The sequence below is a fragment of the Dermochelys coriacea genome, chromosome 2, assembly GCF_009764565.3.
Source record: "Dermochelys coriacea isolate rDerCor1 chromosome 2, rDerCor1.pri.v4, whole genome shotgun sequence".
NCBI classification, from domain to species: domain Eukaryota; kingdom Metazoa; phylum Chordata; order Testudines; family Dermochelyidae; genus Dermochelys; species Dermochelys coriacea.
Window position 1 is genome coordinate 210,504,707 of NC_050069.1, and position 14,813 is coordinate 210,519,519.

General features: G+C 44.0%; 1 protein-coding gene across 2 annotated transcripts in view; it reads right to left on the reverse strand.

Annotated features, from left to right (window-relative positions):
* GPNMB (glycoprotein nmb) overlaps positions 1–14,583 on the reverse strand; it is a 28,961-nt gene extending 14,378 nt beyond the window's left edge. The window contains exons 1-4 of one of the 2 annotated variants that reach the window (XM_038390931.2): positions 14,340–14,583; positions 3,533–3,685; positions 2,093–2,236; positions 87–260 (exon numbers count right to left, since the gene is read on the reverse strand). In XM_038390931.2, coding sequence (XP_038246859.1) covers positions 87–260; positions 2,093–2,236; positions 3,533–3,685; positions 14,340–14,415 — 547 coding nt within the window. In that variant the 5' untranslated portion in view covers positions 14,416–14,583. The remainder of the gene's footprint in view (positions 1–86; positions 261–2,092; positions 2,237–3,532; positions 3,686–14,339) is intronic. The other variant, XM_043509182.1, reaches the window with a different exon arrangement.
* Between the last annotated feature and the right edge of the window lie 230 nt (positions 14,584–14,813).

Here is a 14,813-nt window from a genome sequence, read left to right on the forward strand (position 1 = left end):
GTTGAATTCCTCTTTGGAAATTCTAATGCAAGGCATTAGGGAAACAAGTTAGGACACAAAACCAAGATACATTTTACTGGACCCACCAGCTGTATGAAACAAATAGACAAAGTTCCTCCTTCTCCAGCCAGGATGATGAGGGAAAGGTCTCCCATCTGGGAACACATTATGGGTATTGTTGCTTGTGCAGATTTGCCAGCCACAGTCATCAATCCACTCAGTCCAGTTGTAGACATACTCGTCAGGAAAATCTGAGGAATCTAGGTGTAGAAATAGATTACAGTTTATTAAGTGGCAAATTTATATGTGTTTTTATATAAAAGTGGACTGTTTCCCCTTCTTTATTTCTATGGGGCTCATTCATGGCAACAAAGATCCTCAGATACGTCCATTAACTTATCTTTATAATGACTCAATGAGGCAGGAAATGGAGGTATTATTATTTCAATTTCATGGTAGGCACTATGGCACCACATGCTTAATGACTTGCCCAAGCTCACACAGGAAGTCTGTGCTAAAGCCTGACACAGACTGCAGATATCCTGCGTTCCAGTCCAGTGCTTTAACCACAAGACCCCTTTTTCCCACCACAATATTAAGATAGATTAAGTGAAAGCTCATGATGTGCCTTAGTTAGGTGCTCATGAAACTGTCTGGACTATTGTACATAAGCAAATAACAAGGACTGGATTATGTAAAGATGTGGGAACCACATGCCTATGGTGCATCATGAAGAATAAGGCCGAAGACATGGGGCCCAGTCCAGATTGCACTGAAGTCAATGAAAAATACCTATTAACTTCAATGGAAATAATCATGCCCAGAGAACTTACACCACAAAAGCAGAACTTTTATTATATTTAAACCACAATATTGCTGTTCAGTCATGTTTTTAAATATGGAGCAGGAGGAAAGGGCGTTTTCAGAGTAACGTTCACTACATCACAATTCCTCTGTTCTTTCTAATTATAATCCTAGGTATTTTCTGCTTGGTATGTTTTTATTCTGACAAAAAAATGTAGTTATTTTCAAGAATTCTGTTGGCTCACCTAGAAGATGCCAATTGAAGCTGTTGTTCCAAATTCTGCTGGCAGTCCCATAGGACAATGCCTTCTCATTCAGGTCAGTGGAGTTGCACCTGCATTCTGGCCCAATGGGAGCTGCAGCTGTGAAACTCACAGTAGAATTTGACTTGCTTTTTATTTTTCTTTCTTTCTTTTGTCAGAAGAGCCAGTTGTGTCATTTTTAAATAAGTGCCATGTAAACTGCAAGCACCACAAGAACCAGAAAAATATATGTTTCTTCTTTGGAAAAGCACAAAATTAGTAAGCATAAGACAGATACAAGCATCTCAGGCATTAGGTTGTGGAGTAAGTAGAAGCTATGCTATTCAAGTAGTGATTGACATCTCTTGAAATTGATTGGTAGAAAGTGTTATTTCATTTATCTGGATGTTGGAACAAAGGTTTATTTCTGCCAAGCTGCAGCAAATAAAAACATTGAGTTTTTGACCTGTTTTCCTCATTTAAGAGATATAAAGAAGGTCAAAAATGTTTTTTATTTTAAAAGATATTTTCTCCTGCTTGTTTTTTATGTTTGAAATATCAGGAATGTAAGATCTGCTCTTCCTTGGGAGGTAGCCATATAAAGATGTTATTTTGTGAACTCTAGACTCCTTATTGAAGATTCTCAGTTTTACAGACACGGTTAGAAAAACCCATGTTACTGATATAACATGCCAGTATTCAGTCCAGTGACTGGGCAAACTTGCAGCTGAGCTGAGCAGCAACAGTTTTTCTGGGAGCCAGATTAAACATTTCATTTTGTAGTGGAAAAAAATCCATTTAAAGTTCTTGGCCATTATATGTAGTGGGTGCAGATGGGTAAAAATAAGACAGTCATCTTCTGAATAAGGACTTTTTGTGTGATGCAAGTCAGACATTATTGTTGTTCTCAATTTAACAGGCATAGAACTGCAGCCTGGAAGCAGAATGCTGATGGTTCCAAGTGTGCATGACACTTTTGTAGACCACAAGTGCCCCAGTACCATTGCCACACTTGTTCACAATATAAGGGTATTGTTGTTACCTACCATTCCTGCATTTCCTGTCATATACTATGTTGCTGTCATTATCTTCTTTCTGGCACCTGGGAAACTGTAGTTTCACAGCAAAGGTCACATTTGATCCTACTAGAGCTGGGCTGTCAGAGGTCAATCTGGCCACCACCTTTCCTCCTGAAGAAATTAAGATGAGATTTCATTTATACACCAGTCTTTTTGACAGGTTTCAGAGTAGCAGCCGTGTTAGTCTGTATCCACAAAAAGAAAAGGAGTACTTGTGGCACCTTAGAAACTAACAAATTTATTTGAGCATAAGCTTTCGCGAGTGAACTGTAGCTCACGAAAGCTTATGCTCAAATAAATTTGTTAGTCTCTAAGGTGCCACAAGTACTCCTTTTCTTTTTGCAGTCTTTTTGAGTAGCTATTACTTTTATTTGTGTACCATTTAAACAAAAAAGTTTAAAATCAATCATGTTAAACTTATTACAAAGACTGTAAGAGCCAGATCCCCAGCTGCATAAACTGGTAACACTCCTGCAAAAAGAGCTACACCTATTTACACGTGCTCAGGTGATGACCCTAAGCGTCTCTATCACTTCTTACAACATACTATACTGCATTGTTCTGACCTTCCTGAAGAAGCTCTTTTGCCCCTCATTTAACCATCTGAGGTACTGGATGCTCTTAATATCTAACCAGAAAAACAAAAATTAGAAACTTTTTACTTAAATAGTTTGGAGGAGACCAATTTGAAATTATTAGTATGGGTTTTTTTTTAAAAGTGCTAAGTGACTTTGGGGCACAAGTCTCATGTACTTTCAGTGGAATTTGTGATCCTAAGTCACTAAGGTGTTTTTCAAAATCCAAACCTATGCCAATAAATTAGACTTAGTGGGCCAGATTCTAAGCCAATGTAAATCAGTGTAGCTACAATACAGTCAACTGAAGTTAACCGTTCTCTAGACATTCCCCTACTATAAACTAGAATCACATTTGTACACAAAAGAGGCAGTGTATACCAGAGGACAGCTCTTTTGTCTCTATCAGAAGGTATACCTTTAGTCCTGGGCTCATAACGAGTGGTGATAAAACAGTGACATACAATGTGCTGGTTCTTCATAGAAAGTGTTAAACTGATCCAATGATGTGCCTAGGGGTAGAAGTTGAAGATCCCAACCTACTGGCACTTTTCACAGAGAACGAGGGATTTTCCCAGTGTCCTGGCTAATGTTCCTTTTCAATAAACCAGATTTCAATATCTGAGGTAAATTATTAGTGAGCAGATTTTGTAATGGCTGCCATGCCCACTTCATCAGACAAAGTATTAAGTACTAGGATCTAATGCATTACTGCAAAGAGCAATTCTAGGATATGTACAGTACAAAATACACTATCTATAACTTTCTATTCTATCTTATAGAATTTCTGGCTACACTTCTCAGAGCTTTAGGATTGCATATCTAGACCTACCTCTCCAGCAGTCATTCCATCTAGGATCTCCTTTTTCCCAGAAAGGATAAAGCTTTTCATTCCACTGATTTTGATCAGGAGACCAGCCATGTAGCTTCTTATGGGACCTGACATGAGAAGAAGATCTTCCATGGCTCATCACATCTCGAAACACTAGATAGAAATATGAGAAACATAAAGTATGACTATTTCCCCTGCTCCATTTCACAATACTAAATTCTTACACCGAATGCAAAACTCTTAATCAATGGACATGCTTGGAACTTTATCATTATAAACAAAGCTTATGTCTTCCAGTCTATTGATAATGGAAATTCCTCTGAATTTAGGCTATACATATTTCATCCATTCCTAACTTTAGGACATGTTCCAGTTATATGAAAGGGTACATGGAGGGATAAGATCACATGGATGAACATTTTCCAGCCCTTCCTTTGCTCATTTATACTTTCTCAGAACTTTAAAAAAATATTTTCAATAGATTATAAACCAAAAAAGTTACATGTAAACTGTCAACAGGTGATTATTAAAAGAGATATTAGGGAATGTAATAGTGAGCTATTAGGCCCCAATCCTGCAATGAGTTCTACACAGGTGGACCCCTGCATCCATTAAAGTCCATGGGAACACACATGAACATAGGGATCTTCCTACATGGAATGCATTGCAGAATTGGGGCTTTATTTATAGTTTGGTACTTAAGGTTCCTGAAGCATTCAAAAGAAAAGTCTAATATTTCTGTTGTGTACATAAAAGCACAAGCATTTAAGGACAAAATCAGAAAGGCTAAGGCATAAAATGAGTTACACCCAGCAAGGGACATAAAAGACAACAATAAGTAGTTATATAAATACATTGGTGCAAAAGACAGATGAAAGATAGTGTAGGTCTATTACTTAGTAGGGAAGGAGAACTACTAATGGATGACACTGAGAAGGCTGACATGTTTAATGCCTATTTTACTTCAGTCTTCATTAAAAAACTTAATTGTGACCAGATGCTTAACACAATTAATATTAAACAAGAGGGAAGGAACACAAGCCATAATAAAGAAAGAACAGGTTAAAGAATATTTAGATAAGTTAGATGTATTCAAAGTTGGCAGGACCTGATGAAATTCACCCTGGAGTACTTAAGGAACTAGCAGGAGCAATCTTGGAACCATTAGTGATTATCTTCAAGAACAGGACCGGTGGGGTCCCAGAAGACTGGAGAAGGGCAAGCACAGTAGCTATCTTTAAAAAGGGGACGAAAAATGACCTCAGGAATGAATACTAGTCAGCCTAAATTCGATACCTGGAAAGATCCTGGAACAAATTATTAAACAATCAATTTGTAAGCACCTATAGCAGGGACTGGCAACCTTTGGCACACGGCCCGCCAGGGAAAGCCGCTGGCCAGCTGGGCCGGTTTGTTTACCTGCAGCGTCCACAGGTTCAGCCGATCGCAGCTCCTACTAGTTGCAATTGGCTGTTCCAGGTCAATGGGGGCTGCGGGAAGCGGCACGGGCTGAGGGATGTGCTGGCTGCTCTTCATATGCTTCTCAATGATTATGATGACCAGTGGGCTACTAGCTCTTGGCAGAAACCTCACATGCCACCCTTTGGTGAACTATTATGCATATATCCGAGCCAGGGGATCCCTGTAAAACCTAATGGACCCTTGTGCTGTTGTGCCTTCTCCCAGTTGGCAACATGGGGTCCCTGGGACACACATACCCACACATCGCACTGTAATCTGTTTAGAAGAGACCAGAGCATACTTCCCCCTGTTCCAGTTCAAGCCCTGGCAAGAAATATTTTACATCCCAAAGTTTTAAGACCAACTGTACATTTTTCTAGATGCTATGCTGTATTATCTTATCTAGCTGAAGAGAAGAAAGTTTCAACAGGCATTTTTTACTGTGAAATTTGCAGAAAAATTGTTCATATCACCGGACATACCATTGCAGTTGTGGCATTGGTTCACTTTATAAAGAGGTGGACTGATTTATGGATGGATCATAGAATGCCATGAGAGTAGCCCCTGGACCATGTCCCTGCCCCCTGGAGCACACTGCCCAGGGCAAGTGGAGGGACCAGGGCTCTCCACAGCAGCCTGGGCTCCCTGGGTGATTCTTAGCATGGCTCAGCTCTGGCTTCCAGTCCTGCCAGGGGGAAGGGCCTTGGTGGGAAGAGGACGAATGGGAGGCAGGGTCCTGTGGCAAGGGGAGGCTATGGGCCACCTTAGCCCCCCACTGAGAAGAGACTGGCACCACTAGCAGGGGCTGTGCTTTGTGGCGGGGAAGCCCCTGCTGCCACCAGTCCACCACTGCCCCAGGCTACTATGCTCATGTTAACAAAGGGAGGGGCATGACCCCCTTGTTCCCCCAGTTCTGGTACTCCTGGGCCCCTGGAGTGTAGGGGAGCTGAAATGTTCTTTGTGCCCATGTCATAAATATAAAGGGAAAGGTAAACACCTTTAAATCCCTCTGGGCTAGAGGAAAACCCCTTTTACCTGTAAAGGGTTAAGAAGCCAGGATAACCTCGCTGGCACCTGACCAAAATGACCAATGAGGAGACAACATACTTTCAAAGCTGGAGGGGGGAGAAACAAAGGTTCTCTCGGTCTGTGTGTTGCCTTTGCTGGGACCAGAGCAGGAATGTAGGTCAGAACTCCTGTAAAGGGTTAATAAGCAATCTAGTTAGATATGTGTTAAATTCTGTTTTGTTTAAATGGCTGATAAAATAAGTTGTGCTGAATGGAATGGATATTCCTGTTTTTGTGTCTTTTTGTAACTGAAGGTTTTGCCTAGAGGGATTCTCTATGTTTTGAATCTGATTACCCTGTAAGGTATTTACCATCCTGATTTTACAGAGGTGATTCTTTTACTTTTTCTTCAATTAAAATTCTTCTTTTAAGAACCTGATTGTTTTTTCATTGTTCTTAAGATCCCAGGGTTTGGGTCTGTGTTCACCTATGCAAATTGGTGAGGATTTTTATCAAGCCTTCCCCAGGAAAAGGGGTGTAGGGCTTGGGAGGATTTTGAGAGGGAAAGACATTTCCAAGTGGGCTCTTTCCCTGTTATATATTTGTTAGATGCTTGGTGGTGGCAGCAATAAAGTCCAGGGGCAAAAGGTAAAATAGTTTGTACCTTGTGGAAGTTTTAACCTAAGCTGGTAAAAATAAGCTTAGAGGGTTTTTCATGCAGATCCCCACATCTGTACCCTAGAGTTCAGAGTGGGGAAGGAACCTTGACATGGTGGCAGAGCGGTGGGATTAACTTGAAATCATTTTGAGATCAATTTGAGATTTTTTGAACCAGAAGCACAGATTTTTTAAAAGGAAACATTGTTTTTCCTTTGGGCTGCGGGAAAGCAGGTTTTAAGCTGAAAGCAGTTAGAGTTTTTTTGTCTCTGCTTGGGGGCCAGAACAGAGACAAAAGGTAATTGTCTTTTGTGAGCTGGAGTTTTCTCTACCTAAAGGCAGGGTAGTTAACCTCCTGCAGGGAAATTCACTAGTCTTCACATACCTGAAGTTGTTTTTTATTTAAGAGCAACTAGAGGGGTTTTCTGTCTATTTGCCTGGAGACAAAGGTGTTAGGTTTTTTTTTTTTAAAGGATTTTTCTGTAGGCTGACAATCACTATCAGAGAACATAGGTATCCAGTTACAGCACAACCTATTTTTGTTTTTACAAGCCAAGTTTTTTGTTTGTTTGTTTGTTTTAGTTCTAACTCTTAGGTGTAAAGTTAGTTAAAAACAGAGAGGCAAACATGACAGAAACCAAGGAAACAGACAAAGAGGCTGCCCAGAGGAGAGCTATGGAGGCAAAGGAAAAAGAAATGAAGGAAAAGGAAAAAGAGTGGAAGCATGCTGAGGTGGAGATGGAAAAAAAGAGGAAGCATGCTGAGGAGGAGAAGGAAAAAGAGAGAAAGCATGCACTGGAGATGGAGAAGGCAAAGGCTGAGTAGAATCTACTGGATAACCCTAACCATCCTTCCCTAACAATCCACAAATGGGAGCAACTATGTCCACATTATGATGAATCCAGTGATATTGCTGAATATTTTCTCACCTTTGAGAGACTGTGCACTCTCCATAAAATTCCTGAAGCTCACAAGATGACCACATTGGTCGCAAAATTAACTGGAAGAGCTCTGGACATATTCAATAAGATCCCTATTGATGAGGCTTCTGATTATAATAAGTTCAAGGATTTGGTTTTAAAGCAATTTCAAATTGCATCTGAAACGTACAGAGTAAAATTTCGAACCCTTAAGAGAGGGCCTGAACTAAGTAATGTGGCTTTTCTAAACCAGATGAAGGATCTGTTAGATAAATGGGTCCAAGGAAGGGGTATCACTAGCTTTGATGGAATGTGTGATTTGACAGCTCAGGAGCAATTCCTGAATATGTCCAAGGAGGAAATAAAACAGTGTTTATGGGATAAGGAAATGGACTCAGCAGAAAGTCTTGCTTCTTATGCTGATCGATATGAGCAGTCCCAGACCACCAGAGAGGCGGGCAAGCCAGAACAAAACAGGTGGAGGGAGGAGAGAGGAACAACCCTGGTCGCAGTTGGAGCAGATATCAGAAGGGACACCCTCAGACTACACCCTACTACCAGGGGAAGCCCAAGGCCTCAACTAGACACCAAGGAATACTCCAGACACCTTATCATCCTGCCACACCATTCTCCAGCAACCCACCTTGCCCCAGTGACCCGCCAGCTGGACAATGTTTTAAATGTAAAGAGCCGGGGCATGTGAAGACCAACTGCCCCAAGAACCCCAACCAATTACAGTTCATTGCACCGGAATCACACCAGAGGTCCTCAGGCCCAGATACCTCCCAGATACCCTTGGAGCGGAGGGAAACTGTGAGTGTGGGCAGGAAGAAGGTCACCGCATGGAGGGACACCGGAGCACAAGTGTCGGCTATCCATGCTTCCTTAGTGGACCCCATTTTAATCGACCCAGAGATCCAAGTGACAATTCAACCCTTCAAGTCCAACTCTTTAAATTTGCCTACAGCCAAGTTGCCTATCCAGTACAAGGGCTGGTCAGGAACGTGGACTTTTGCAGTATATGATGATTATCCCATCCCCATGCTGTTGGGGGAAGAGTTGGCCAATCATGTGAAGCTAGCCAAGAGGGTGGGAATAGTCACCCGCAGCCTGGCTAATCAAGCCGCCCCGCCTAGCTCTGTTCTGGAAACTTCTACCAGGACCTGGTCAAAGGTGATGGACCTGGACCCCATGCCAACGTCTGCAACAGCAGTAGTGGACCCAGTCCCAGAGACCCAGACAGAGCCAGTCCCAGAACCGGAACCGGCAGCAGCCGATAACCCTACACAAGAGGCTCAGCCGGAGCCTGAACCCCAACATAGTGCACCAGCGGAGAGTGGTTCAGTCAATGGAAACAGCCCCATCCCCTACATCACTTCCAGAGGGACCAAGCCTAGGTCCACAATCCAATGAGGAACTGATGTCTCCAGCATCAAGGGAACAGTTCCAGACCAAACAGGAAGCAGCTGAAAGCCTCCAGAGAGCTTGGATGGTGGCCTGGAGCAACCCACCACCTCTCAGCTCTTCTAATCGATCCAGGTTTGTTGTAGAAAGAGGACTTTTATACAAGGAAACTCTTTCTGGTGGACACCAGGAAGACTGGCATTCTCAGAGACAGTGGGTAGTTCCAACTAAGTACCGGGTTAAGCTCTTGAGCTTGGCCCATGATCATCCTAGTGGCCATGCTGGGGTGAACAGGACCAAAGACTGGTTGGGGAGGTCATTCCACTGGGAGGGAATGGGAAGGATGTTTCTACTATGTCCGGTCTTGTGAGGTATGCCAAACAGTGGGAAAACCCCAAGACCAGGTCAGAGCCCCTCTCCAGCCACTCCCCATCATTGAAGTTCCATTTCAGCGAGTAGCTGTGGATATTCTGGGTCCTTTTCCGAAAAAGACACCCAGAGGAAAGCAGTACATACTGACTTTCATGGATTTCGCCACCCGATGGCCGGAAGCAGTAGCTCTAAGCAACACCAGGGCTAAAAGTGTGTGCCAGGCACTAGCAGACATTTTTGCCAGGGTAGGTTGGCTCTCCGACATCCTCACAGATGCAGGAACTAATTTCGTGGCAGGAACTATGGAAAGCTTTTGGGAAGCTCATGGGGTGAATCACTTGGTTGCCACCCCTTACCATCATCAAACAAATGGCCTGGTGGAGAAATTTAATGGGACTTTGGGGGCCATGATATGTAAATTCATAAATGAGCACTCCAATGATTGGGACCTAGTGTTGCAGCAGTTGCTCTTTGCCTACAGAGCTGTACCACATCCCAGTTTAGGGTTTTCACCATTTGAACTTGTATATGGCCGCGAGGTTAAGGGGCCATTACAGTTGGTGAAGCAGCAATGGGAGGGGTTTACACCTTCTCCAGGAACTAACATTCTGGACTTTGTAACCAACCTACAAAACACCCTCCGAACCTCTTTAGCCCTTGCTAAAGAAAACCTAAAGGATGCTCAAAAAGAGCAAAAAGCCTGTATGATAAACATGCCAGAGAGCATTCCTTCAAAGTAGGGGACAAGGTCATGGTCTTAACGGCACTCCAGGCCCATAAAATGGAAACATCGTGGGAAGGGCCATTTATGGTCCAGGAGCGCCTAGGAGCTGTTAATTATCTCATAGCATTCCCCACCTCCAACCGAAAGCCTAAGGTGTACCATATTAATTCTCTAAAGCCTTTTTATTCCAGAGAATTAAAGGTTTGTCAGTTTACAGCCCAGGGAGAAGATGATGCTGAGTGGCCTGAAGGTGTCTACTACGAAGGGAAAAGTGCTGGTGGCGTGGAAGAGGTGAACCTCTCCATGACCCTTGGGCGCATGCAGCGACAGCAGATCCAGGAGCTGTGCACTAGCTACACACCGACGTTCTCAGCCACCCCAGTAGTGACTGAACGGGCATACCACTCCATTGACACAGGTAATGCTCACCCAATTAAAGTCCAACCTTACTGGGTGTCTCCTCAAGCTAAAACTGCTATAGAAGGGGAGATCCAGGATATGCTACAGATGGGTGTAATCCACCTCTCTGGCAGTGCATGGGCATTTCCAGTGGTTCTAGTTCCCAAACCAGATGGGGAGATACATTTTTGTGTGGACTACCGTAAGCTAAATGCTGTAACTCGCCCAGAAAACTATCCAATGCCACTCACAGATGAACTATTAGAGAAACTGGGACGGGCCCAGTTCATCTCTACCTTGGACTTAACCAAGGGGTACTGGCAGGTACTGCTAGATGAATCCGCCAAGGAAAGGTCAGTCTTCACCACACATGTCAGGCTGTATGAATTTAATGTACTCCCTTTTGGGGTGAGGAATGCACCCGCCACCTTCCAAAGACTTGTAGATGGTCTCCTAGCGGGATTAGGAGAATATGCAGTCACCTACCTTGACGATGTGGCCATATTTTTGGATTCCTGGGCAGAACACCTGGAACATCTACAAAAAGTCTTCGAGCACATAAGGGAGGAAGGACTAACTGTTAAGGCTAAGAAGTGTCAAATAGGCCTGAACAGAGTGACTTACCTTGGACACCAGGTGGGTCAAGGAGCTATCAACTCCTTACAGGCCAAAGTGGATGCTATCCAAAAGTGGCCTGTCCCAAAGTCAAAGAAACAGGTCCAATCCTTCTTAGGCTTGGCCGGTTATTACAGGTGATTTGTACCGCAATACAGCCAAATAGCCGCCCCACTGACAGACCTAACCAAAAAGAAACAGCCAAATGCTGTTCAGTGGACTGAAGAGTGTCAGAAGGCCTTTAATCAGCTTAAAACGACACTCATGTCTGACCCTGTACTAAGGGCCCCAGACTTTGACAAACCGTTCCTAGTAACCACAGATGCATCCGAGCATGGTGTGGGAGCAGTTTTAATGCCGGAAGTACTGGATCAAGAATTCCACCCTGTAGTGTTTCTCAGCAAGAAGCTGTCTGAGAGGGAAAGCAACTGGTCAGTCAGTGAAAAAGAATGTTACGCCATTGTCTACGCTCTGGAAAAGCTATGCCCATATGTTTGGGGATGGCGTTTCCACCTGCAAACCAACCATGCTGCGCTACAGTGGCTTCATACCGCCACGGGAAATAACAAAAAACTTATTCTGTGGAGTTTAGCTCTCCAAGATTTTGATTTCGACATCCAACACATCTCAGGAGCTTCTAACAAAGTGGCTGATGCACTCTCTTGTGAAAGTTTCCCAGAATCAACTGGCTAAAATCGTCCTTGAGATGTGGAAAATATTGTTAGTCTTTATATACTTGGTAGTATATTTAGAGGTGCATGTGTCTTATTAACTCTGTTTTCTCCAAGAGCTCCAGGAAGAAATCACAGTCAGCATTTCACCCTATCTGTGATTTGGGGGCCGTGTCATAAATATAAAGGGAAGGTTAAACATCTTTAAATCTCTCCTGGCCAGAGGAAAAATCCTTTCACCTGTAAAGGATTAAGAAGCTAGGGTAACCTCGCTGACACCTGACCAAAATGGCCAATGAGGAGACAACATACTTTCAAAGCTGGAGGGGGGAGAAACAAAGGTTCTCGGTCTGTGTGTTGCCTTTGCTGGGACCAGAGCAGGAATGTAGGTCAGAACTCCTGTAAAGGGTTAATAAGCAATCTAGTTAGATATGTGTTAGATTCTGTTTTGTTTAAATGGCTGATAAAATAAGTTGTGCTGAATGGAATGGATATTCCTGTTTTTGTGTCTTTTTGTAACTGAAGGTTTTGCCTAGAGGGATTCTCTATGTTTTGAATCTGATTACCCTGTAAGGTATTTACCATCCTGATTTTACAGAGGTGATTCTTTTACTTTTTCTTCAATTAAAATTCTTCTTTTAAGAACCTGATTGTTTTTTCATTGTTCTTAAGATCCCAGGGTTTGGGTCTGTGTTCACCTATGCAAATTGGTGAGGATTTTTATCAAGCCTTCCCCAGGAAAAGGGGTGTAGGGCTTGGGAGGATTTTGAGAGGGAAAGACATTTCCAAGTGGGCTCTTTCCCTATTATATATTTGTTAGATGCTTGGTGGTGGCAGCAATAAAGTCCAGGGGCAAAAGGTAAAATAGTTTGTACCTTGTGGAAGCTTTAACCTAAGCTGGTAAAAATAAGCTTAGAGGGTTTTTCATGCAGATCCCCACATCTGTACCCTAGAGTTCAGAGTGGGGAAGGAACCTTGACAGCCCAGGGCCCCAATAAATCTTAATCCACCTCTGTCCCTATAGTGGTGTGTTACGTGCTCAGGGTCCTGTTGCTTCTCTGTAGTTTAGAAGAGGCACCGTGCAGATATAGCTGGATGAAGCGGTGTCTGCACAGCACTGTGACGCCTGAGGTGGAGGCAGGGAAGCAGTGCTGAAGAAGAGGCAACAGCTGCCTTTTTTCCACCCGCCTTTATTACCCACTGAGGCTGCTGCCCAACTGGAGTTCCCTTTGACTGGTCCCATAGTGTGCACAGCTCTCCGTGCTCAGCCAGAGCTGCTGCTAGCCCCTCCCTGCTCTGTGGGGAATTGTGCCCTGCATGGTCTTTAGGAGGGAGCAGTCTTTGACCTCAGAAGCATGCAATGGCTGCAATTGTGCCTGGCCTCTGCAAAGGGGGTAGAGGACTTGGGAAGACTCCTGGCACCCTTCCCTCTTCATGCACCCTCCCTGTGGCCAGTCACACCCTCACGCTTAATGTGTGAAACAAGTTGTTATTGCCAAATGGATAATATCTGGATTCAAACAAAGTGTCCTGCAACTTTTGGCATTTGCTCCATGACGGGACCATGGCTTGTATGTTTTTTCCATGACAAACCATCAGCCCTAATCATAACTTTGGGCATCACAAATTCTAACCAGGTAAGTGCCTATGGCATTTCTTCACTCGCTTGTAATAAGTTTATCTCAGTCAAATATAAGAAGTTTCACAAGCTTTTGGATTACACGGATAAGGCATTTTTCACCGTAGCCTCTACTTTGGCACCAGTCCTTCTAAACCACATGGAGGTGAACTGAGGGGTAAGAAAAAAGAACCTTTAGAGAAGCTTGCACCCTGCTCCCAGCTCAGCTGGGCTCCTGTCCCTGAGCTTGTACACTATCTCTGGTGGAGAGATGGGGAGGTGAGGAGTGGTTCAGTGTTCTCTGAGACAGTGTGTTGCCCAGGGAAGGGAAAGGAGGCCAACTTAGGCTCAGTCCCCACCCCTAGACCTCTATCCTTGAGCCAGTAAGTCAACCCTGGACTCCTGGAAGGTCAGCAATAGCTCAGTCCCCAAACAGTCCTGCCCCTCTGTACTTGAGACGGTCTATCAGACCTGGAAGAGAGAGAGTTCCAAAGAGGCTTAATCCCCTCCCCAGGATCCAGGGCCCATTGTCAGTGTGGAGAGGGAATGGGATCCTCCCTGAGACCCTTGTTTCTGAATTGGTGAGTCACAACCAGAGCTAAGGTCGGGAAATCAGCAGAGGCTCATTGTCCCTGTTACTGAGCTGGTGTGTCTCATCTGGAGGTCTGGGGAGGTCAACAGAGGCTCAGGACCCATCAGTCCGTCACTGTGCGTCTGGTGTTACGACAGTAGAAGAATCGCTCTCCTCATTCCTATCCCAGCTCAGATCACATGTGCAGCCACAGAAGCAGATAACCCCCAGCTAGGTAGGATGCAGCCTGAAAACACCCAATCCCTGAGCTGCAGCAACCAAAGCAAAACACATTTCAAAATAGCAGCATAGTTGTGATCACACCATCTCGACAAATTAACCCTGGGGAAGTTGGGGGAAATGAGGGGAAGGAATCAAGGCACTCACTTTTGGCAGCAGCATGCAGAACCCCTTCGGCCAGGAGCAGGACTCCGAGGAGGAAGAGGAGGCAGAGACCCTTCATGGTGTGGGAGTGTGAGTGTATTGTGCCCCCAATTCCTGCACAAGTTAACTCTCTTCAGAGAAGTGAGAATACTGTTTATCTGCTGCCCTCCTCCTCTGTGATTAAATGGAGAGCCCCAGGGCTCATCATGTGATGGCATTAAGCGGAGGTGCATGATTTCTTGTCTTCAACTCAACTCCCTGCTCATGTGCTTATGACTCACTCCTCTCACTTTAACATTTACTGGCATTTTTAAGAGATCCACTTAGAAACATGCCATTCTCCCCACAGACATTCTTAGATCAATTTTGCCCTGTTCCCAGCTTTTGTAGATGTTTGTCTTCAAATTAAAGCCATTTCCCTTCAGTTACCTCTCGCCTCAGCCCAGTTTGTAATTGTTACTGCAATTGCTCGTTCCC